Source organism: Monodelphis domestica, chromosome 7 (genome assembly GCF_027887165.1).
Source record: "Monodelphis domestica isolate mMonDom1 chromosome 7, mMonDom1.pri, whole genome shotgun sequence".
NCBI lineage: Eukaryota > Metazoa > Chordata > Mammalia > Didelphimorphia > Didelphidae > Monodelphis > Monodelphis domestica.
The window spans coordinates 127,934,509-127,961,525 of record NC_077233.1 but is presented as its reverse complement, the minus strand read 5'-3'; the positions used below and the strand labels follow the sequence as shown (position 1 = coordinate 127,961,525).

The following is a 27,017-nucleotide window of genomic DNA, read 5'->3' as shown; positions in this document are numbered from 1 at the left end:
AAATAATTCTGAGATATTCCCTTACACCCATCAGGAATGCATTGAGGGACTGAGCCAAGATGGTGGCTTAGTAGCAGTGAAAGCTGAAACTGCTCTGAGAATACTTCCAAACCAATCTTCAGAAAGTACCTCAAAATGGTAAGAGTCAAAAACCAACAGCAAGATTGAGTGAGGGGGCTCTCCTCCTGAATGAAACTTGAAAGGTAGGCAGCCATGGGATAAGAGGGAACCGGAAGAAAAACTAAACACAGAGGAAGGCCGGCTAACCACCTACCACCTACTGCGTCAGGTTTCAAGCCTGGACATAGAGGCCAACTTTGAGGTCCAGGGACCCTGCCTACACCAACAATTGAACATTCCACAACCCATACCCACCCCTTGAAGTCCAGACCCTGGCACCATTTTGCAATGAGGCCCAGAAGTCCGTAGCACTTGACTCTTTTAAGTTTCAAGGGCTATGGTGAATATTTAGCCCCAGAGCAAAATAGATCAGAATATTGAGTACTGCAAGCCATAAGCAGAGGAGACAGAATCATCAGCTTTCAGAACTCTTAGTCTACAGGCAAAAAAAAGTATGGGAAAATAAGCAAACAGCAAAAGAAGCACCTTACCATAAAAAATTAATATGGTGACAAAGAACAAGGCAATTTTCAAATGAAGAAACCAAAGCTATCTTCGAGAGCAAGCAAACAAGCAAAACTTCAAAGAAAAATTGGAATTGGTCTCTAGCCTTGAAAGAACTCAAAAAGGAATTAAAAAATCAAATGACAGGTGAAAGAAAAGTGGGAAAAAGAAATGAAAGTAATGCAAAAAAGAAAATAACATCTTAAAAAAGCAAAATTAGTCAACTGGAAAAAGAGGCACAAAAATCCAATGACAAGAAGAATTCCATGAAAAGTAGAATGGACCAAAAGGAAAAGGAGGATCAAAAGGTTGTGGAAGAAATTCATTCTTAAAAAATTACAATTGGGTAAATGGAAGCTAATGACTTCATGAGACATCAATAAACAATAAAACAAAACCAAAAGAATGAAAAAATAGAAGAAAGTATGGCATATCTCATTGAAAAAATAACTGACCTGGAAACTAGATCCAGGAGAGACAATTTAAGAATTATTAGGCTACCTGAAAGTCATAATAAAAAAAAGTCTAGACATTAAAAGAAATACTCAAAGAAAACTGCCCATATATTTTTGAACAAGATAGTAAAATAGAAATTGAAAGGATCAATAGATCACCTCATGCAATAAATCCTCAAATGATAACTCCCAGGAATATTATAGCCAAGTCGAAGAGCTCCCAGACCCAGGAGAAAATATTGCAAGCAGCCAGAAAGAAACAATTCAAATATCTTGTAGCCCAGCCGGGATCACACAGGACCTGGCAACTTACATATTGAAAGACCAGATGGCTTGGAATATGACATTCCAGAAGGTAAGGAAACTATGTTTACCAAGAATCACCTATTCATCAAAACTGACTATATTCTTTCAGGGGGAAATATAGTTATTTAATAAAATAGAAGATTTTTAAGCATTTCTAAAGAAAAGACCAGGTTTAAACAGAAAATTTGATTCCCAAATATAAAATACAAAAAGGTAAATAAGAAAGAGAAAAAATTTAAGGGCCTCAATGAAGTCGAATTGTTTATATTCCTGTATGGAAAGATGATATTTGTAACTCATAAAAACTGTAATCATTATTATGATAGAAGAAGTAAACATAGAAGGTGTGTTAGTAATTTTATGATATATGTTTATAATAATGTGCAAGAAAATTTAGGGATAAAAAAGGATTGTAGAAAGAGAAGTAAAGTGGGATAAATTATATCACATAAAGAAGCATGAGTTATGGGGAAATTATTACAGTGGAGGGAGAGATGAGGGTGGTTATGAGTAATACTTAAACCTTATTCTCATTGGAATTGATTCAGAGAGGGAAGAACAGTCAGATTCATTGAGGTATCGAATCCTGTCTTACCCTACAGAGTATTAGGGGAATAAGAAAGGGCTTGGTGGGGAAGGGAGTGATAAAGAAAGGAGAAGTTGGAGGTATGGTAAAAAGCAAAATGCTGGTGTGGCAAGAAAGAGTGAAAGGAGAAAGTGCATGATTAAAAGAGGAAATCACGTTGGAGGGGAATACACAGATGATTATCATAACTGTGAATGTAAATGGAATGAACTCACCCATAAAATGGAAATGGATAGCAGCATGAATTAAAAACATCACACCCATCAGACTGACTATGACTATGACAGAAAAGGAAATGATGAATGTTGGAAGGAATGTGTAAAAATAGGGACACTAAAGGTTCGATGTTGAAGCTGTAAAACACTGATCCTACAAATTTGGAAAGTAATTGCCCAAAATGTTATAAAGCTGGGCATACAATTTAACCTCTTAGTAATACCACTACTGCATTTATATTTTAAAGAGATCAAAAAGTAAAAGGATATATATATATATATATGCAAAAAATATTTTTGGCAGCTCTTTTTGTGGTGGCAAAGAATTGTGATGGAATGCTCATCAATTGGGGAATGGTTGAATAAGTTATGTTTTATAATTGTGATAGAATTCTATGGTGTAGTAAGAAATTATGAGCAAGAAAGTCCAACATGAAATGAGCAGAATCAGGAGAACATTGTGCACATTAACAGCAATACTCTATGACAATCAACTGTGAATGACTTAGCTATTCTTGTTATACAATGATCTAAAACAATTCCAAAGGACTTATGATGAAAAATGCTATCCACTTATAGAAATAAAACTTACAGTGTATAAACACAGATCAATGCATATTTTTTTACTTTTTATTACTCTTATTTTTTTGGTCTGTGTTTTCTTTTATAGCATAGCTAATATGGAACAGTTTTGCATGACTATACATGTACAAACTATATCAAACTTTTTACCCTCTGAATTAGAGGAGAGAGAAGGGAGAAAGAGAATTTGGAACTCAAACTTTTAAAAAATGAATATAACATTTAAAAAAAATTATGATTGGAAAAAATAGGATAAAAATTAAATGAAAAAAGGAAACTATTCTCTCCAAGATAATTTTCCCTTGTTGCTAAAATCAATCACATTTTTTTTAACAAAAAGGTTAATAATTTCTGTGTCTTTTTGATGTTGTATTCAACCCCCTGTTTAAGCATCCTTTCTCCTCCTTTAGCTTCTTTCTTGGTTTTCATTTTTTTTTTCTGTTTCTTTTGCTGGAGCATCATCCCTGAAGCCTTTGAACTGAATTTTTTCCCCTTCTCTCTTGGTGATCCCATTAGGTCCAAATACATATAGTTATCTCAAAGATTAAGCTATACAAGCCTACCCTGGACCAGAAGAGCTTCAATTATCCCTTTAAAGAAGACATAGTTCCCATAATTAAAACATGAGCTCCTTGAGAACTTTTTTTTTTTCATTTTTGTGTGTCCAGAGCTTAGCACTTTATTTGGCACATAGTCGGTGCTTAATAAATCTTTTCCATCCTACAAGTAAGTTGTAAGTATTCTTTCCCTCCTCATATCACCCAGTATTTCTTTTATCTTTGTGCTTGTTGTATTCCCTCAATAGAGTTTAAGTTCCTTGAGATTTGGGACCATTGTTTTGTCTTTGTAATCACAGTGCTCATCATAGTGTTTTCTGTTTAAGTCCCTTCTCTTGAATTTTTCCCTGGGTCTCAAATATACTGTCCTCTTCCTTTCTCACCTTCCCTTGTGACTTGTAGATAGGAATGATATTTGCTGACTCAGAACACCTTCAACCGATTTTTATATACCTACTTAGATACACAATCCCAGACTCTCAGCTATTTAATGGCCAATTGCATGGTGGGTTTCTGTAGACAATCGCTTGTTATCTAAATTCTCTTCCCTCTTCTTTACCCTTTTCTACCAAAGTGAATGCATTTAGCACATTGTTCCTTATCACTTAAAAAAATTAAAGTAATTCACTCCCCAAACCCCTCCTAAGACAGGCAAAAACAAAAACATTAAAAATTCACAGGGTTTCCATCACTTTAAAAATGCAAGTTTTTGTGCTTGCTTAGGCAGCACATACACTAAAAATGCAAATTATTGAAATAGGAACATTGGCCAACCCCAAATTTGTTTTTAAAAATCACTTTGTTTATATTTACTTGAGGGATATTGTCAGAAATAATAATAATAATAACAACAATAGCATTTATATGGTGCTTAAAAGTTCAGATTGTGCCTTTCAAAATATTATTTAATTTTCCCAGCTACAGTATAAGGTAGGTACTATTATTAACCCCATTTTATAGATGAGGAAGCAGATAGTAATTAAATGACTTACCCAGATAGGAAGTGTGATACAGCTAGGAAGGCGCCAAAGCCAGATTTGAAATTAGGTCTTTCTTATTCCAGGTCCAGGTTTCCATCTATTGTACAACTTAAGCTGCTTTTAAGGTACTATATAAAAGTGAATGATTCATTATTATTTACTCTCTGGTAAACCTTCTTGTGGGTGAAATGTGAGCCTCAAACCTATGCTCTAAGGCTCCTTTCCATCTCTCTGGAAATTTGGGAATATGATATATAAATCAGCTTGGGAAAGACAGGCTAGAGCCAGTTTGTAAAGGGCTTTAAGTATCCTCCCCAAAAATAGCTTATCCTACATTGTGATTTGGAGGCAGTTTACTGTTGAGAGCATGATAATTTTCTAGGTCATCAGAATATAATTAATAAAACAAACTGTAATCTTGGAAAATATAATGTTATAATAATATGTTGAAATGAGGAAAGGTGGTGCTATAATGACAAATATTAACAGCAGCTATACTTTATGCTAGAGGCAAAGGGGAAACCCTAAGGCTTCTTGAGCAAAGGAGTGACAGATTCAAACTTGTGCTTTAGGATTATTAATTTGGCAGCTGTGGGAAGGATAGGTTGGTCAGGGAGAGTTTGGATACAAGGAGAACAGTGAGGAGGCTATAGTAAAATCATGGTAAAAGGTGAGAGCCTGAACTATTGTGGGAATTTTTTGTGTCAGGGAAGAGAACTTCAGATAAAGATATTGAAGAGGTAGAATCAACAGGACTTGGCCACTAATTGGGTATGGAGAATGGTTTTTGGTTTAAAACATGGGGAATGTAGGAGAATGGTGATGTCCTCCACAGAAACTGAGAAATTAAGGGGGAACAGAGGTAGGGAGAAATGTGAGTTTTGTTTTGGTCATGTTGAGTTTGATATGTTTATGAACATTCCATTGGTAAATCAGGCAGTCAGTGATGAAATAGACTGCAGGAAATCAAGAAGATTTAAAAGATATCTGCATAGAGATGACTGTTGAATACAAGGGTACTGATGGACTGAAGGAGAAAGAGTAGGAAAAAAAAGAGGGGTAGACTGCTTTTGATTGCAAACATTAGTCTATTTATTCATAGTTCATTTATAATTCAGGAGAGAACACAATTGTTTTTAAGAGACAGCATGATATAGTGGACAAAGGTCCAGCCTTTAGAATCAGTTCAATTTATATCCCAGCCCCACATCTGACACAATCTAGCTCTGTTGGCTTAGGCAAATAATTTCACCTCTCAGTGCTTCAGGCTTTCCTCTAAAATTTTTAGATTGTTGTAGTTTAGTCAATTCAGTTTCCAACTCTTGATCCCATTTGGGATTTTTTTAGCAAAGATATTGGAGTATTTTGACATTTTCCTCTCCAATTCATTTTACAAATGAGGAAACTGAGGCAAGAAGAATCAAGTGACTTGCCTAGGTTCAGTTGGTTGGTTCTTTTTCTTTGTGCTTGAAGAGGACCAAAGTCACATCACTTGGTGATATTTTTTGACTTATGCACAAATTAGATTTCAGTGAGGCAAAGTTGCACAAAGGTGGGGGCCTTCCTGTTCATTCCAGAGTCATTGAAGTCCAGTTGCCGGACAAAAGTCAAGATAACTGGTAATGACCTAGGATGCAGTTGATGAACTTTGCTTCTTTGATGTCTAACCAAGCTCTAAGTGTTCCATAGTCCCTATTTCTTCTGCCTTCATAGCTATTGGAAAAGTTTTTTCTAATCTGCCCCTTCCACGGGGGGAAGTAGATACCCCTCTAACTTACTGATGGAGTTTGAGGACTCTGGGTTACCCTCAACCTGGTTCAGATCACCTAATGACATGGTTTACTAGTGTGTGGCCACTGGGCTTGCTACAGATTCTTAAAGCCACAGGGAAGAGCTGGGTGGCAAGTGGACATCAAAGGAAGAAAGTAATCCTAAAAAGGGCTTGACACACCACACACCAGAGATACTACTCTTTCTTGAACATCCTGTATATCCTGTGTGCTCAATAACACACAACCAGTAAGTGCCTGAGGCTTGATTTAAACTTGGGTCTTTCTGACTCTAGTCTGGCACTCAATCCATAGTGCCAACTAACTGCCCCAAATGTCGAAATATTATTAATTTGCATTGATAGAAAGCCTTACCTTTTGGGGAGAAAAGAGTTTCCTAACTGCAACCTATGAAATCACCAAAAAAAAAAAATCCCAACAAATATCAAACAGCCAAAAAAACCCGATTAGACATAAAATAAATATATTGTTTGAAGGGTGCAGATTATATATAAAGTTAATTTTGTAACATATTGGAGAGATAGAATTTTACCATTTACTAGCTGTATGACATTGATAATAATGCCTATTTCATTTTATTTTATTTTAAAATATTTATTACCAATTACATGTTATAATAAATTTCCACACAAGTTTTCCTAAGTTATATGAATAAAATTATCTCCCTCCTTCCCTTCCTTTCCCTTTCCTGGTGTTGCCAGGCAATTTGATCTGGGTTATACACAAATCTATATTGTTCATTTTTGTAAATAAGTAATCTTATAAAACCAAAGCCCCAAAATATAAATCCAAATAAAAAATTGAAAAATCATATGCTTTTATCTGAATAATGCTCATTTTAAAGATGAAATGGGTTTGATTAGTTAATCTCTTAAGATTCCTTTCAGCTTTAAAATTCTATGAATCTGAAAAAGAATCGACCTTTGTGAAAAGGTTATAAGGGTCTGCATTTCCTGAATGGGATTAATTACAAGGAATTCTTCCCCCAAGGAGCTCACTCTACATTATCATGTGGAAGTACTTTACTATTGGTACAGGGATGACTCTTTATAGTCATCACTATAATATAGATTGTCAGAATCCAATCATTGTAACAAACTGTAATCTTGCAAATTTTAGCATGTTATTTGAGTATGTTGAAATGAAGAAGGATAGTGCTATAGTGATAAATATCAGAAGGGTGATGAATGGTTGGTCTCCATTAGTTCTATAATTTATTTCTCTAGAATTCTCTAGCATAGAAACTGTTAAGATCCTTGATGATAGGAATTTGTTGTTTAAAAAGGCTTCTCGATGCTTTTTCTTATTACAAGAGTTATTTTAAAATCATTGTCTTCCTTTGAGACTGAGAAAAATGGTTCAACAGAACTAGTCTGCTGACTGTTTGAAGAAGTAAACATAATCCTCCACTTCTCCAAAGAAAGGAGGCCATGATTGGTCATTCTAACTATATGTAATGTTCATATTTGCTTTGTTGTTATCTTTGCTTACATCACTTGTCATTGTGCATATGAATTTTCTAATTGTGACTACTTACTTTTCTACATCTGTTCATAAAATTGCTCTTTATTTCTCTGAATTCTTCAGATTCATCTTTTCTCAAAGAGCAATAGCATTCTACCACATTCATAAATCACAATTTGTTCAGCCCTTCTACATATGATAGACAACTACTTTGTTTCCATTTCTTTTTATCATAAAAAGTCCTGTGAATATTTTGATATGAATTAGAGAAGTTTTTTTGCCTTTGATCTCTTGTTGTATATACCTAGTACTAGGATTTCTGGGTCAAATTATATTGGTTCTTTCATTTCTTAATTTAATTTTTGATTAATTAATAATTTTATTATTATTATAATTTATTTAATAATTAATTTTTGCATTAGTTTTCTGAGGCTATATAATTCAAATTATCTCCCTCTATTCTTCCCTCCCAGAGTTGGCAAGCAATTCAGTCTGGGTTATACATGTATTATCACACAAGTTTCAAACAAAAATATGTTTCCATATTTTTCATTTCTGTAAGTGAATAATCTTATAAAACCAAAACCCCAAAACATGTATCCAAATAAACAAGTGATAAATCATATGCTTTCATCTGCATTCTTATTCCAACAATTCTTCCTGTAGAGGTGGATAGCATTCTTTTTCATGGGTCCCTCAGAATTGTTCTGGAACATTGTATTGCTGTTAGTAGAAATCACATTTGATTGTTCCACAGTATTGATGTTACTGTGTATATCGTTTTCCTGGTTCTGCTCATTTCACTCTGTATTAGTTAATATAGGTTTCCAGCTCTTTCTGAAATCATCCTGTTCATCATAGCACAATAGTATTCCATCACCATCATTTTCCACAATTTGTTCAGCCATTCCCCAACTGAGGGGCATCCCTTTAGTTTCCAATTCTTTGCCCCTACAAAGAACAGCTATAAATATTTTTGTACAAACAGGTCTTTCCCATTAAAAAAAAAAATCTCTTTGGGATACAGACCTAGTAATGGTATTACTGGGTCAAAGAGAATGCATTCTTTTATAGCTCTTTGGGCATAACAGAATTGGATCTTTAGACACATATTCTGAGTCAGTTTATCTCTATCATGTTCAGTTTCAGTTTTCTTGGATCTTAGGTTAGAAAAGATTTGCTGGATGGGTCTATAATGCTGAAAACAATAGACTTTTTTTTTTTTACAATACATTTTAATTTGTTGGAGGGAAGGCTTAAGGCCTAACATGAAATGCTTAGGGATAGGAAAAACTGACACAAATTAAAAGGGTCCCAGTTAGTAGAGGAAGGCTACAACCAGTTCTTAGTCACTAGGTCTTGGGATATATGGACAGTAGGAGGAAGAACAAGATTCAGATTTTGAGGCTGCCCTCAAAATTAGCACCCTTGGGTTATCCCAAGTTCTTGTCACTCCTATGCAATAGATAGGTCACTGAAGTCTTTCATCACTTCCATATCAAGACAGCTAGATGATGCATTTGAAATCCATGAATTTTAAGAAGGAAAGATGTTGTTTTTTTCTCCTCAGGAATATCAGTTTCCTTTGTCATGTCATACACATACTAGGAAATAGTTGTTAAACGTCGGGTCATGAAGATTTCTTTGAAGGGAATAGACGTTTCAAAAAAAGTTTATAAATGTGTTTTTTAGAGTAGGGGCAATATGGTTATAACGTAAGCCAAGTCCAAAAAAAAAAACACTATAGGATATTATGAACTGTAACAGAGCTCTATAGAAATATCTTTTAAAAAGTATGATTTACTAAGTTTTTCTGCCCTTGAAGCTCTCCTCGGATTTATATTTTGATGTCCTTGATAGGCAGGCCTACCAGCGAATATTCAGATGTGCAAATGACCAACCTTGTTTTGAGGGCAGTTATCTCCCATGATAAATTAATAAAATGCTATATTAATTAAATTTGATTTATTTTAATAATAATAGCATTTATATAGAGCTTACTATGTGCCAGGCACTATGCTAAGTGCATTATAAATCTTTTTTTTTAAATTGTTTCTTGCAACAACTCTGAGAAGTAGGTGCTATTGTTATCCCCATTTTTACAGTTAAGGAAAGTGAGGCAAACAGGTTAAATAACTTTCCCAAGGCCACATAACTAGTAAGCATCTGAGGCCAGATTGAAATTCAGGTCTACCTCTCTATCTATTTCACCTACCTATTGACTTATAAATCAGTTCCTTATAAATTTGGTTAATGTGAGTTTCTGAATTTACATAATTGAAGTTTATACTCTGGTAATTTTACAGAAGTATATTAACTATGAGGCTTAACTTGAAAGATTCAGTTGTTTTTTACCCGTTTTATGAGAATAAAGATTGCAGATCTAAGAAACAAAAAAGTGACTTTTATAAGCAAATGGTTATGTAAAATTAGGATATGATGATAATGATAAAATTATAAGATTTCACTGAGTTACTCTCTGACAAAGTAGATTGATGACTTTTTACTTAAATTATAAACCTGAGTCTATTTTAAGAAATATAATAGAATTTAATAGAATATAGAAAAAGAATAGCAATAATGCAACAAAACCTATGATACTGGGCATCTATCCTATTTGGTAAAACTCAAAATATAGTAGATTTTTTTAAATAATTAAGCTTTTTTTAAGAAAGAGTATACAAATCTCTTAAGATTTTTAAGAAAGAGTATGCAAATGTTTTAAAAAAGAATAAACAAATGTTTACTTCAGATGGGAGCTCCAAAACAAATGAGGCATATTAAGGAGAATAAAAGTAAAGCAGTTGTATTTTCTAGACCATTCTCCTTTATTTAGAGAATATACCACTCTTATTTGGAGTGATAAAATATATGTGAGAAAGAAGGGGAAATTATGCAAGTAACTGTGGTCTAAATTTGACAGTTCGACTGACTTCATGTACACTAGTTAGATATCTTATAAAAATGGGGTTTTGGCACCAATTCAGAAAGCAGTATTTTTAGATATATGCTATATCCCCAGGAAGTTTCTATGCCAACAACTGATTATAATAATATTGTTGCTCAGTTTGGTCCACACTTTTATAATGAGTTAATTCTAGCTTTATCTTAGTTATTAAAGAAATAATAGCTTTACTATAGCAACATTTCTTGCTCTTTTTTATAATGATAAGAGAAGAGAAAGAAAGGGAATTTATTACCTCAAGATAGCATAGCTAAATCTAGTGGTAGAAAAAGAAAACATTATTAGAATGTTGCAAAAAAGCTTATTATAGGTCTGGCCTGATGATACTATGGCATGCTGTAAAACTAGAGAGAGATTTTCAGAAGTATGTTGATAAATTTCAGATCCATTGTAAGGGGAAAACTTCACAGTTGCTTCTCCTTTGTAATTTAATTAACTTGTAGTTAAAATTTTAACCAGTCTTTTCTAGTCTGCAGTCTCATTTGGTCGATAGGGACCCTGAGATAATTATTGATTTTTGCAAAGAAATTTGAAAATGTACATATATATATATATATACATATATATATATATATGTATGTATGTATGCACATTTTGTATTTGTATAAGTCTGAAGTCCGTAAAATCAGATTCATAAAATGAAGTTTCTATACAAACAAGCCAAGTTTACAGGAAAAAACTCCATCAGAGACAAAGAAGTTGTTTTCATGTGTTTTAACATACTTGCAACTTCTAAAGCTGGTAAATTTAGAAGTATATGTGGTGAAAAAAAACAAACAAACCCCAGTACCTATTTTCTGACTGACATTTTCTCTGGAAGCAGCTTTGCCTTTCTGGTATGTGTATAGAGATAAATAAAGAGTACCACTAAACCCAGACTGTAATATGCCAGATCTCATATCTAAGCTATCATCACATTTTGAAATTATTCTTTATAAAGAATTTTTAAAAACATGTTGAAAAACAGATCCTAATCAATCCACTCTGGTGGATTCCATTAGAGACAGAGTGTTTTCCTGACTCCCAGAAGCAAGAAGCTCAATTTGGACTGTTTGTGGCCTTGTGCAATTCGTTATGTAATTTTTCTTGGCTGTTCTCCATCCTACAGTGTTTGATTTCTGTGCTGGAAAGTATTGCAATAGAACTAGTTCAAATATAATTGGCCAGAAGTGAACTTAAAAGAATGTTTGTTCGTCTGAACCTCTTGTTGAAACAAAATCACAGAATCTAGCCATTGAAAATGATCTTGGAAAACATCTGGTCCAACCAATACCTGTACATGAATAACCTCTACAACTCCCATGAACTGGGGAAGGAGGGGAGTGGTCAACAGTAACAAATTGTAAGGACTGAGAAAAGGATACTGTATTGACACCATTCACAGACATTTTATACTATTTCATTCACATGGAATTCATGAAAATACTGTCTGAGAGTCTCCATGATTCAGCATTTCAAAGACTCAGTCTAGAAGCATTTCTTAAAAAACATTTGTGTTCTTCTAGGGGTTGTACTAGCCTTGAAGGATTCAAAGACAAAAAATAAGTCTCTGATCTCAAGGAATTTACATTTTGTCAGGGGAGAGAGCATGTTCTTCACATTAAACTATATGCACACACACACTGTCAGCTATGTGTGACACCTATATCATCTTCAGATATATGAATTAGCTATTCGTATAGTGTCATTCTGACATTGTCTACCATGTGTGATCATGGACCTCTCTTAGCCTCAGTTTACGTGTCTGTAAAATGGAGGTAATAATAACTGGAGTTTCTTCTCATATGGTGTTTGTGAAGATCAGATGAGATAATGAATATATAACACTGTGCCTTGATTTTGGTTGCAAAATTCCATTTAAAGTTAACAAACATCTAGAAACAATATGATTTTATTTTTCTTAAGGTGGTTAAGATGTCATGGCAACTGTTCTCATTTTAATCAGTAGAGGGATTTCCATTTTTTATCCATCTACATTTGCCATATACAGGAAATTATTACTAATTTCCTAAAACCAGAACTATGCTATAAGTGCCTATAAATCTTACTCATTTAATTTTTTATTAAGACTTCATATCTTTTATCTTCATAGCATGATATAATGTCATCAATCATTTGCCCCCACCATGCTCTGAGGTTAGCATTTTTACCACTGGTTCCATTTTGATCCTAATCATTGGTCTTTTTTTAGTTTTAGTTTTTCTTTTCTGATATCTTGGACCTGTCAGCATTTTTGCCAATTGTTTCTTCCTTGTACTTTGAATCCTAAAGGTTGAGATGAAGGTAAACTTAATTTAAATTTGGGAAGCTGTTTTCTTCTTGATTTTTAAAAATCACCTGTAGCATTTTGTAATATGTTGACAGGGGACACAGGCATAAGTTGACTTATTTCTCTTTTCTCTCATTTTTTAGGTAGCTAGGTGGCACATCCCATAAGCATAATGGTACCTACTACCCTAGGGGTGTTGTGAGGACCAAATAAAATAATAATTGTAAAGCTTTTAGCAAATGCCTGGTATATAGTTAGCAACATATGTTTAGTTATTATTACTAGTAACATTACTTAATAATAGTAAATAGCATTTCTATAGCACATCAAAGTGTGTAGAACACTTTACATATTTGATCCTCACCACAAGCTTGTGGTTTGGTTGCTTTTAATTTTATTTTACAGATTAGGAAACTGCAGCTGAGAAAGTCTGAGTCACATAGCTAAGAAGTGTCTGAGGTAGTCTTCTGGCTCAGATCATCTTGACTACAAAAACAGCACTCTAGTCACTGTGTCATCTAGCGAATACAATACATAATACAAACTATTTTAATTGAAGCAAAACATTATTAATCAGTAAAGCACAACATAAATGTAAACAATTTAAATTGTTGGATTTTTTTTAATGTGATCAATTCTAAAGCTTGAAAACAAGTGATCATTAGATTATCTGTAGTGAATTATTTGTGATACATTGCCTACCACTGGCATTAAAAATTGAGATTTAATTTAATTTGTATGATATTTCTAATGTAAAATACCAGCTGTATCCTATATTCTTCCCTACTTTCACCTAGTATGTATTAAAATTAGACCTTATGGAAATGCTGGGCAGTGTAGATGATCTATAATTAAGTGATACTTTTCATAAGACAATAATAAAAATTTTTTGTATTATATTATAGACACTAGATGTCATAAGAAATCATAGAAGGGATAAATAAACCTCATATGCTGAAATCCTCTCTTCCTTATAACAGCTTTGAAGGATTGAGTGGGAAATAAGAGCTAGAGGCAGCAAATAGACAAATACAGAAGTATTCCTGAGCATGAGCCGAAAACAATGAAGACACTGGCAGATGGGAATGAGGAATTTCATATTAAAGAATATTGAAAATTAAAAATTTAGAGATAGCTATAAAATATAGGTAGAATTTATATAGCAGAAAAAAGAAAAAAGTTACAATGTGGCTATAATAATTCTCAAGATTTTGTGGGGGATTCTTCAAATAATTTTTATGGATTCATGTGACACCCCTTCTTCCATCCCTCCTATCTTCCCATTCTCAATATACTTTGGGAAAACAAAAGTAGAGGAGTTGTCCTGCTTGAAAGTTATTCAAATTTGTGTAGGTTCTGGAGTTATTGTAATTCTATCATTATGTCTATCCAAATTTTAACTACCCCATCAGTGAGTATTGGTTCATTGTCATCAAAGTTGTTAATGATAGGAAATCTAAATTCAAATGATTGTATAATCATTTATGACAGTGAAATAACTAGTACCACAGCGTGTACCCAGGATATTGTTAGCCTTCTAATTCTTTTTTCATATTTTGCAGGCATTTATGCCTTCTTTTATCCCTTCTTGCTACTGACCAATTGCTTTTTTTTTTTTTAAATCATGTTTTCCTCTATCTCTGGTGGTTTGACTATTAGATGATGAATTATTTGTCAATGGCATTCCATGATGCAGAGAAAAAAGAAACAATGAAAAAAATTTTAAATTCCCCGTGTATTTTTCCATCTTGAGCACACAGTGGAGGACTGGATGTGAAGATATAGTTACTAAGAACCACTATTTTTAGATTCTCTGTAAACATTAACTGTTGGTTCTCTACTAGTGTGTATGTAGGAATCTGAAAAGTAGTTTGTGCTAAATTGCACTATTATTGTAAATATTCTTGAGTATGTAAAACAATACAGAATTTTAGAGAGCTATATAAATGTCAATTGTTTATTATTTTGTTTTCATCTGTTTTTAAAAAATGAGATTCAGATAGAAATGATCTGAGGACAAATTACTATCTTGCAATTATTTTTTCATATTTAGTAATACATTTGTTATATTGGCTTGATCAAGCCATAAGCATTTACTGCCTCGCCAGTTATGTAGGTGACATAGTGGAATAGAGCACTAGGCCTGGATTTAGGAAGATCTGAGTTCAAATCCTGTCTCAAACATTTGCTAACTCTGTGACCCCAGGCAAGTTATTTAACCTAGTTTACCTCAGTTTTCTCATATGTCAGATGAGTTAGAGAAGGAAATGGTAAACCACTCAAGTATCTTTGCTAATGTTATGATTAAAATTATTCCAAGAAACTGATTTTGGGGTAAGAATATAAGTTTATTGATTATTTCAGTCTTATTGGTTAGGCCAGCGTCATAACCAATAAAGTAATATGGGTCTCATGGCCCTCTTGCAACCAGGGAATGACCTGACTTGCATCAGGTAGTCCAGTAAATAGATTTTTAGTAGCTCATTATTCAGTTGCTCCTTTGAACATACTAAGACATTTTTAATTCATAACTAATTAAGAGGTATTCCATCAACCTATCCACCCCTCCCTATACCCATAGGTGGATGGGTCAAGTCAACCAGAAAAGAACCTTTGTCTCATTCAATTGTTAATTAAATTCTATTAAGAAGGAAGACATTCTTTGCAATTTCCCAGGTCAAAGAAAATGCAAAAAGTAGAAGACTAGATAGTTTCTCTGACCCAGATATCAGTTAGAGGAATATACAGTAATTCTCCTATGTATAGGAACTAATACAGTATATAAAAAATGAATTCTCACACCAAGAAAACCATGAAAGGAATTATGAAGAGCCAGATATGACTGAAATGGCTGAATAAGTACAATAATTTTTTTTCTGAGTTCTGTAATTACATTAGTATAGCTTTGGTAGCTAGAATCCAAAACGTTTTCTATATTCTATGTCTTCCTGTGGGTTTGATTGGCAATATATAGAAAAGATGATAGCTTTGTTGTATGCATACATGTGCATGCACACATGCTTACTAACCTGCAACTTTGCTTATATTATTGTTTCAATTGATTTTAATTAAATCTCTAAGGTTTCTTAAATCATTATCATTTGCAGAATGATAGGGTCCTTTTCATCTTTGGCTATGTTTATCTAATTTTCCTAATATTAAATTAACTCTGCATTCCTGATATGCATGTGTATCTCTCTATATATACATTTACACATATATAAAATAAAAACCTAATATAATTGTAATACATAATTTTAAACATATATTGCATTAGCCTCTTTGGTAATGTTTTAAAAATAATTTGTACCAATACTCATTAGTTAATTGCTAATAATAGCTAAGTTATGTACTGCTTACTATGTGTTAGACAGTGTCAAGAATTTTAAAATTATCTCATTATTTATCATATATTGTCATATATCAATTGTTATTACATTATCATTTCATATATCCCACAACAACCCCAATACCCTCATTTTACAGATGAGGCACATTGTAATCTATAAAATTACTCTGAACAAAGGGCTAGAGAAAAAGAGAATAAAAATTAATTAGAAACTAAATAACTATATTGGGATGAATGAATCAAAGAACAAATCATAGAAACAATCAGCAATTTCATTAAAGAGAACAAGAAGCCAACATGCCAGAATTTTGGGGATGCAACCAAAGCAAGACTTGGGGGTATTTTTTATCTTTAAATGTTTACATCAGTAAAGTAGAGAAAAAAGCACATCAATGAATTGGGTATGCAAGTAAAAAAACTAGAAAAAGAACAAATTAAAAATCTCCAATTAAACAGTTAGAAATCCTGAAACTCAAAGGAGAAATAATAATAAAACTGAAAAAAAATCATTGAATAAGACAAGGAGTTGGTTTTATGAAATAAAAATAAACCATTGGTTAATTTGATTAAAAGAAAACAAAATTACTAGTATCAAAACAAAAAAAAGCAAAGTTCATACCAACAAAGAGGAACATTAAAGCAATTATTAGGGATTATTTTGCCCAGTTATATGCTAATAAATCTGATAATGTAAATGAAATAGATGAATATTTAAAGAAACATAACTTACCCAGATTAACAGAAGAGGAAATTGAACATTTGCACAATTCCATCTCAGAAAAAAGAAATTGAATAGTAAAAAGCCCCAAGGCCAGATGGATTCACAAGTGAATTCTAGCAAATATTTAAAGAATAATTCATTGCAGTACTATATAAACTATTTGGGGAAATAGCTGAGTAAGGAATTCTATGAGATTTCCTTTAGGCCACAAATAATGGTTAATACCTTCAGTAGGAAAAGAAAAAAAAAGAAATCTATAGCTCAAAATTCCTAATAAATATTGATGCAAAAATTTTAAACATATAAACATGAGCAGATGTTATATGCAATCTAATAGAACTATTTAAAAATATAAATGAAGTTTCAGTCAGCATATACCAAATATAATCAATCCTTCATTCCAACCTGTCTTCTAAAAATTTCACATTTAAAAAATTAAAATAATCAATCTTTTTTATAAACAGAAGGTGATTGATGTGTGTTTCACTTTATAGCTTAGACTTAAAAAGCAAACAGTAAGTCCATTTAGCATTCTTCATAATTTTTCATTTACCCTCAGTTAATTTGTCATAATAAATTTCTAGAACATTTTAGAAACAATCAAAAAAGAACCAAACAATTATGAAAACAAAAATTTAGAAAAATTGTTTTGCTATGGGTTTAGGAAATAACATGTAGAATATATATATATATATATATATATATTATTTGCATAACAATTATGGCATTTATTTGTTACTATCTGTTATAACTTTTATATTATTCCAATCAACCTACCTATTATCATATAAGAATAACTTATAGAATATCTTTTTGTCCTTCAATATTATTTACAATTGCTTTTCTTTTTATAATGATTTTATTTTTCTCTTGGAAACTTGTCAGTAATCAAATGCATTTACCTGTTCTGTTTGTCTTGTTTCATTTTATAAAAACCATCAAATTCATTTTTTTTTTACTTTTTATAAATAAGATTAATGGAGTTGAATTTTTTTTTTAGGCCTTAGTTTACTTTTGTGTATCTCAGACATGTTTTTGTTGGATTCTATTTTTTCTTAAGAGTTGTGTTCATAGAGATAAAATGATCTTTGTTTCACATATTGTGGTCTCAGTTTGCATCTTGGTGCTTCAGATAGCAATACTCACAGGCCATTGTAGATACAAGAAGGCAAAATAAACCTACATCCCAATGAAATGTAGTTCCATTATGTAAATTCATGATTCTGATAATCATAGCAGTAAGTAGATTATATTAAAAGATTTTTCATTTAATATGATTTTTCAAAAGGTGTTGCAATATCACAAAATAGCTAAGATACCAATAAATTAACTGTTGCTTAAAAGACTCATATTTGCAATGTTTTTGTTTCTTATGAGATTGGTTACCTAAACAGCATTTTTAGACTTTAGGATACATAGTTTCCTTTACACATTAGAAAAAAGTAAGTGGATTATTTTAAATTTTTTCAAAATAAATTTTATGCAGATATTTTAATAATGTTACTTATAAATGCTGACAATTTTGTTGATAATTTTGAAATATATATTGTTCCAGAGTCTTTTTCAAATTACCTACTTTATCAATAATCCATATTTTAAAAAAAATTACTGGAAGTTTACCAGGGTTTGAAATTTAAAATGACATAACTTCAAAATGTTAGTTTTAGTCTCATAGAACAAAAGGAATAGTAGAAATTGTTCATAAACCACCATAACCCTTTTTGAAGTAAATTTGAAGTATGAAAAAGATAATTGAATAATTTTTATGGGAATTTGCAAATATGTGTCAATAATATCTTTGCTGGATTCAATTATGCTGTATTCTTTTCAATATTAGACACCCTCTGATACATGCTACATTCCTAAAATGAGATATTTTTAAAGGGAAAAAACTAGCACTAATTATAAATAACACTCAGGTTTCATATAAACCAGATTTTGGGGGAAAGTTTGGCTTCTATTTAGAAGAATCTGGCACAGTATTTTTTTTTAAGATCTTTGCTCTCATTGGCAAGCCTATATTCTCCACCAATATGTTGTAAATATGTTTAGATATTTACTAACTGTTGAATTTTCATAAGTGAATACTGAAGATTGGAATGGTTTGTTTGCTCCAAAGAAAGTTGAATGTAGGATAATAAAAAATAATCATGTGCTATTGGACTTTGAACTTTTAGCAATGAAATAAATACAGTGTGACCCAACAGTTTTGGAATTATTAATGCTTGAATTCTTTTATTACCTTTTAATTTTGTAAAGTATTGAATGCTTTGAAAACCCATTATGTTTATAGAACTTTACTGGATTTTATTCCCTATTTGCTTGATATATTTCTTATCATCTCCCTTCTCCCCATCTCCCTATCCTCAACAACTATTTTGAATATAGTGCCTTACTCATCTTTGTGTTTGTCTTTGTGATATAACATATTGCTTATTAGAAATATAAGTATTAAATTGATTTGAATTATCACTTTTTTAGTTATTGTTCATAGATAACACTTTTGGCAAGTAACACATGACTTTCTTATATCTGCACAGGTTGTATCTTGCTGCAACAAATTAATTTATGTTTTAAAAAAATAGGAATAGAATTTTAAAATGACTATAAACTTTCATAACTTTTTCATTTGTTCTGTTTCTTTTAAGTCTGTTGTGAGCAGATTAACTGTGTGCATCTCTGTTATATCCAATGGTCTAACTTACCAGTTCCGAGAGAGACTTAAGATTCAACAATAAAATTCCTCATAAGACTCAAAAGTTCTATGCACACAATGGAATGTCAATACTAGATGAATTTTTGAGGAATAAAGTAGTTTTGATCTTCTAAGATGTTCTATAAAAACAGGTATTTCTTTATTAATTTTATAGGATGATAATATGGCTTAGGCCAAAAGTTTATGCTATTGTCCTTTTGGAGAAAGATGTGTTAATAAAGCCCAGGGGCACCTGTTTTTTTGGACATAGTACCGCTTCTGGCAATCTAGATAGTTAAAAAGTAGTTTGTGATTTTCTGGCCAATAATATACATAGTATTGACTTGTTGCAAGCCTTTAAAAGATAGGATAATGATAAGTCAGAATAATTAACCTGTTTGTTTTTACCTAGTTTTCTTCTATTTATAAATAAAAAGATCATTTTATTATAAAGTTTGATCATTTGTGTGATGGAATTTAATATAAAGTTTGAAGACAAACAGTGCTATTTCTTTTAAATTATTTTGCCTCAATTGCAGAAAAAGAGGAAGAATTGGATGTGTTTATCTATATGGATTTTGCTATGATTTCTGATAAGCTATTGTACCGAGAGAAAATAAACTCCATTTTTAAAGTTAAAAATTACTGATATATATCAGTATAATATAATACAATATTATATAAATATAATCTACATTTCCCAATATTTTCCCCTCTCTCCTGTGTATCCTATATAAAAAGGGATTTTTAAAATAGTCAGCAAAAGATAGAAACAGTTCAACAAAATACATCAGCAAAGTTTGACATTTTATTTAATATTGATCCACATTTATGGCCCTTGACCTCTGCAAAGAAAACAAGAAGAATTTCATATATCTTCTTTGGAGCCAAGCTTGGTCTTTATATCCCAGAGTATGACTATAAATAGCTGATATGGGATCTCTTTAATGACTGATTTCTTTGGGATAGATGCCTAGCACTGATATCTATGTGTCAAAAATAATGTACATTTTGGCCTTTTTCTTCATGTAATTCCAAATAGCATTCTGGAATGGTCAAACCATTTCACAGTCCCTCTAACAATGACTGCTGCTATGTCTTGATTATTACAGATTATGAAACCTATGAAGTGGTCACATTATTTAAATTTGTATGCATATTTCAATTGGGTGTGGAACCAATTACATTTTATATAATTATAACTGAATAGTAGAAATATATTCAACTACTCTAAAGGATCCATTATTTATAATTGGGACTTAGCTATAATTCCCATATTTTCTCATCTTTGTTCTTTTGCTAGGTGTGAAGTGAAAGATCTTCTTTTTTTCTTATTTTTGGAAATTTGGAGCAGTGTTTCATTTAGTCATCAATAACTTTAACTATTTTCTATATGGGAATGACTTTAGGTGTTATATATTTGGATTAGTTCCCAATATATTTTGGATATCAGAACTTTAAAAAGATATTTGATATAGAGATTTTTTTGGAAGTCAACCACTTTCCTAGTTATATCAATTTTATTCTTGCAAAAGTGTTTCAGTTACATGTAATAAAATTATTTATAGTGATTGTCTCAATCCCTTATTTAACTAAAAATTTACCCTTTAGTAATTCGTAGTTTGAAAAAATACAAAATATGATTATTTTCTATTTTTTATAGTGTTACCTTTAATATTCAGATCACAGATATAATTTAACTTGTGATATATGGTGTAGGAGCTCTGTCTAAAGGAGGGGATCTTAACCTTTTTTGTGTTGTGGACTCATTTGATAGTCTGGTGAAGCCTATGGACTCCTCAGAAGAATAGTTTTAAATGCATAAAATATGCTAAATATTTACAAAGGAAACCAATTGTATTAAAATATAGTTATTTTTTAAATTCATGAATTAGGGTTAAGAACTCTTAACCTAATTTCTGTCAAACTGCTTATCAGTTTTCTCAATAAATTTTGTGAGTTTATTGAATACTATTAGGCTTTTGAGTTCAGTTGTTTATGATTTTTCATTTATTATGTTTCTATTGTGCTACTTTACTATTTTTTAAACTGCTACTAAATGGTTTGTGTTATTTCTACTTTACAGTATAATTTGACATCTGAAAGTACTATTCTCTTGGCATTCCAATTTTGTTTCATTGTTTCATTTAATATTTTAGGTCTTTTGTTCCTCCAGATAAATATATAGCTTAATGCTATGAAATAAATCCCATTGTTGGATTGGTATAATACTGAATCTGTAAATTCATTTAGATAGTATTATAATTCTTATATTGACACAGTCCAACATTGAGCCTTAAATATCCCTCCAGTTATTTGAATTATTCTTTATTTCTTTAAAGAACATTTTATAATTGTACCCATGTAGTACCTATAGTACTCAGTCCTAAGTGACTGAGCCCAAGATTTCATGCATTTTTTGGTTATTTTGAATGAGACTTGCTTTTGTCTTATCTCTTCCAAAATCTTAAAAATTGCCATATAGAAATATATTAGGATTTTGAGGCTTTATTTTGTGTATTTTTTTAATCAGAAATTGATTTTTGGCTCTAATGAGTAACTACAGAAAACAGAATTAATGAGTCATAGAATATAAGAGCCAGAAGAGATGTTAGGAACTATCTAGTACAATCCCTTCTTTATACAGTTCAGCAAAGTGAAGCTCTGAGAAGTTATTTAATCTGAGGTCATCCGACTGAGTTGAGTAGAAGATTCAGGTCATCTGAAATCCAAGCTCTTTTTTGTTTTATCTATTATTTCACTGGCATTTAAAAAAACAAGACAGAACAAAAAACTATTGCTTGTTATTTCCCAGTCTTCCTCCATTAAACCTTTTCTTTTAACAAAGTAACAAAATATATCTCTTGATCATGGCATGATAGGTACTAATGAAGAAATTAACTCTCTTGATCGAGTCTCAAATGTGTAGTCCATAAGTTTTGTGAGGAGAGTTTTGATTTTTCATTTGCCCTCTCAAGTCAAAATTAATCAATACATCAGCCAGAATTCTTATCTTCTTAAAAAACCCTGACCATCTTTCTTAGAATTGCTAGGCAATTGGGATCAAGTGACTTGGGGTTATACAGCTAGGAAATATCTGAGGTTAGATTTAAAACCAAAACCTATCTCCAGGCCTGGTTCTCTATCCACTAAGCCACCAAACTGCTCCATAATATCAATTAAAAAAAAAACCAAACTTCTACTTTCTGCCTTAGAATTGATACAAGTATCAGTTTCAAGGCAGAAGAGTGGTAAGGGCTAGGCAATTCAAGTTATATGACTTGCCCAGGGTAACACAGTCTAAAATCAAGTTTGAACCCAGGTTCTTCTCAACTTTAGACCTGATGCTTTATACATTGTGCTACCTAGCTGCTCCGGACATCTTTGTCATCTTCCTTTGCAGCCTTGTGTTTTTTGGTAAATCTTGCTTCTACTTATCTTACTCTGGATCTCTTTATATCTGTCTTCTAAGTTTCTTCTTAATCTTCATATTTATACTTTCTTATACCAGAATAATATTTAGTTACTTTATATATTTGTTGAGACAAATGAGTACTCATTGTCTCTAGTTTCTTCTGAGCACATAAAAGTGCTGATGTAAATATTTCTGTCTACATGGGAACTTTTCCTTTCTTTTTGTTCTTCTTTGGGCAAAAGCTTAATATGGTAGGTCATTGGGTCTGAAATAGTTACTTTTCTAGTATAGTTCCACATTTTCTTTCAGAATGTTTGAAATAATTTATGTTTCCACCAGGAATGTATTAATATATCTTTCTTCTCACAGTGATTATAGACATTTATTTTCTTTTTTGTCAATTTGGGGGGTGAGAGATTAAAACTCAAAATTATTTTAATTCACATTTATCTTCTTAGTGATTTGGTACATTTTGTGTGATTTTTGATTTTCATTTCTCTTGAAAGATCTCTGATGATATTCTTTGCTCTATTACAGAAAGGTTTCTGTTCCTATACATTTATGACAATTTTTTATTTTGGGTACCAGATTTTAATCAAGGATATTTGATGTTGAGATTTTTATCTAACTGAAAACTTCTCTTCTTGTCTTAGCTACATTGATTTTATTTGTATAAGAACTTTAATTTTATTTTAACCATATTGGCTACTTTATCTTTTATGATAACTTTGGTTATCTATGGTAATATGGTAACTATATTCTTTTTATTTAGTACATGACCTTTTAAGCTTGTTTTTTAAAAGTTTATTGTTAATTCAGTATTTTTCTGTGCTAGCAACCTCTAGTTCATCTTCACTTTTCTTCTTTTTTTGGTATACTTCTTTTTCCCTTTTATACCTTTTGGATCAGAAAGAAAGACTGAATTTGAATGTTCTCAAATGTCCTGTACTCTTTGAAAATGCTTGCAGGCACAGGAAAGAATCCCAACCTGAAATTCTTTTCCTCTTCTAACCCTCTATAGTTATTATCTGTATAGTAGGAAGTTAGACACAACCAGTCTTTATAATATTTCTTGTATTACTGCCTCATTTATTATTCAAACTTTTTTCCCTATTTTAAAATATTTATATCTCTTCAACTAGAAGGTAAGCTCCTTGAGGGTAGGTTAAAGATATAGTTGTTTTTCATTAATTCCTCCTAGTGCTTGCTGACTAAGTGTTAACGATTTGATTTTGACACTAGATTGTCTTTTTTCTGTTTAGCTGTATTAGCTTCATTTGTGATTTAAAATTTTTTCTTATAGGCAAATGCACTAAAGGAAATTCAGTACTGGAATGGCTTGCCTCACCATGACAGAAATGGAGGGATCTGCCACATCTTCTACCCACCAAAATGGAGATATTCCTGGAAATGAGGATACTTTGAAGCAGACAGAGCCAGTTCTTCAGGTCTATCTTTACCACTCTCTTGGAAAGACTGAGGGAGATTATCTGCGGTTTCCAATTGGGGAATATATTGCTGAGGAAATTTGTATTGCTGCTTGTAAAGCTTGTGGTAAGTTTAAAAAAGACAGTTGATAGCAAACACCTTGGGTTTTGTATTCAAATCCCTGTGATGTTAGGCAAGACACTTAATCTTTAGGGGCCTTAGTTTCATTTTCTGAAAGAAAACTTCCTTATCCCAGATTTGGAGGTATATGAGAGAGGGATTATTAGAACTAGCTATGCTAATAACAGTAAGATGTAGTGACATTTATTAAATATTCAGGAGCCCTATATTAAATGGCTATATAGGTAACCATATAGTAAAAACATTCATTACAATACAGAATAGAAAATAATGATAATAGCCAACCTTTATTTAGCTCATTAAGGTTTGCAAAATATTTTTCAGATTATCTCATTTGTTCCTCATAACTTTATATAATAATATAAGATAGGTTTAAGTTATACAAAGTCTGTGGAAGGAAAGATAATTTTTAACTGAGATTGGGATATGAGGAGAGGGAATCATGAAATTTTATGACAGAGACGGTTATGAGGAATCTTTTGCTCTCATGGATCTGATAGTTCAGGGCCAAGGAAAGGCAATAGGTATAGAAATAATATCCCCTACATTAGACTTTGGCACTGTAATGAATAAAATTCTTTAGAGGTAGTATTCCTTAATTTTAAGTTAATTTGTTAATTGACCACTTAAGAAAATCTAAAATGTCCACTAGACTCCCTCCACAATTTGAACATCAGTAGACATCAGTAAGAGCAAGTGGTGCAAAAGAGAATTCTTCTGGTTCACATTTTATATGCCCCTTGTGACTTCACCACTCAGTCTTTCCCCTAGACATCTCAAGACATCTCTGACAGGTAAATAGCCATCCAGGAGGTGGACTTAGAGACTCCAACTCCTCCCTCATTCATACACTTTCCTCCCTCTAGATAATATCCAAAAGAAGAAAAGAAAATATCCACTTAAATTCACTCATGAATATTAATGACTGACTCACAAATGTGTATTCATTTGATTTATCCTTTTTATCCTACAATATTCATTACATCATTATTTTGCTTAGTAAACCCACTCTCTCATCAAATGATCTTAAATTCCTAACTAATGAAATACAAATTAGAGGGGTTTTTGGTAGATTTAATTTGCAGACTTATTTAAAACAAAAATTGTTTTGAGGATGAACTACCATAAGCATAAAGCTCCCATGTATGCATTAAAAACTTTTTCTTCAGGAAAATATTTAGCATAAGCTTCTGAAGCAGAAAATGCCCTCCAGCAAAGTATATTCTTCTCCAATGTGTCCTTTCAGATGGAAATAAAGCTATGATTTGTAGTTTTGAAAACTGCCTGAGGAACTAAATTTTAAGGAGCAGAACATACAGAGAAGCATCTTCTGGACAAATATAGCAGATGTTCCTATTTTTTTAAAACATTATCCTAAATTTAACAAACACGAAACAAAACAGCCATACATAGAACAGAAAAACAGGACATACATGAAACTATAGTTCTCTCTTTTGTACCATTTGCTTTTCCTTCTTTCTTTTTTAAAACCCTTACCTTCTGAAAGAATCCATTCTAAGACAGAAGAGGGGCAAGGGATAGGTAATTAATGTTAAGTGACTTTCCCAGGTTTACACAGCTAGGAAGTGTCTGAGGCCAGATTTTAGCCTAGTATTTCTCTTTTTAATTATAAAGTAGATAGATTAATAATTTACTATGTACCAGGCACTATTATCTTGCTTCTTGAGGGCAGGAACTATTTTTGCATTTCTTTGTATTCTCACAGAAAGTTAGAAACATAGTGCACATAATAAAGGCTTATGCACTCAACACAAGTTGACTCAGCTGAATGCTAGGGATTCAAATGGGAAAAAAACTCAAAATATTCCTATCTTTAAGTTTTTATTCTAATGGAGAAGACAAAATAACAAAAGATCTAGAAGGGATGGAGAGAGAAATCTGCAGGAAAGAAGAGAGGGTAAGGAAAAAGAGAAGTCTGGAGAGAGTCTAGGCATGGATATTTAAATGTGAGCCACAATTATCTTTTGGGGCTACAAGAAAAGAACATGTCCCACAAAGTTTTATTTCTAGTTGCCTTTGGATATATGATGAAGCCAACTCTATTTCCCTGTCTGTCTTGGGCAAACCTTGGAGCTTTCCTTCAAACATTTACCAGCTACTTATTTATGTCATAGATTTTATTTTTTGACAAGAGTCTTGACACTGATATATTTTCTTCAGTAAAGTGCAAACTTGTTCATTAGGCAAAAAAGGCATGTTGACTACCAACAAATAAATTAATATTTGTAGATGAACTCTTAAATTTATGTTTCTTAGAACCTTTTGCTCCTTTTTATGCCATTTCACAGTCATTTCCAGAATAAGGAGAGTTTCACAAAACTAAGGGCCATTTAATATTTTCACTTGTTTCATGAATCATCACAACCACAAAGTTGGTAACCAAATGTCTAGCTTCTAGTGAGAAACTTCTCTGTACTTCTTTGGCCTGGCCCTCAAAAAACATTCTGTTGTTTG

General features: G+C 32.0%; 1 protein-coding gene across 7 annotated transcripts in view; it reads left to right on the top strand.

Moving 5' to 3' along the window:
• The window catches only part of JAK2 (Janus kinase 2), a 125,604-nt gene that overhangs the window by 25,238 nt on the left and 73,349 nt on the right, over positions 1-27,017 (top strand). For 5 of the 7 annotated variants that reach the window (XM_007499538.2, XM_056805448.1, XM_056805449.1 and 2 more), the window contains one exon: positions 24,277-24,527. In XM_007499538.2, coding sequence (XP_007499600.1) covers positions 24,308-24,527 — 220 coding nt within the window. In that variant the 5' untranslated portion in view covers positions 24,277-24,307. Of the gene's footprint in view, positions 1-19,511; positions 19,711-24,276; positions 24,528-27,017 lie in introns of those variants that run through there. The other 2 variants (XM_056805451.1, XM_056805454.1) reach the window with 2 other exon arrangements.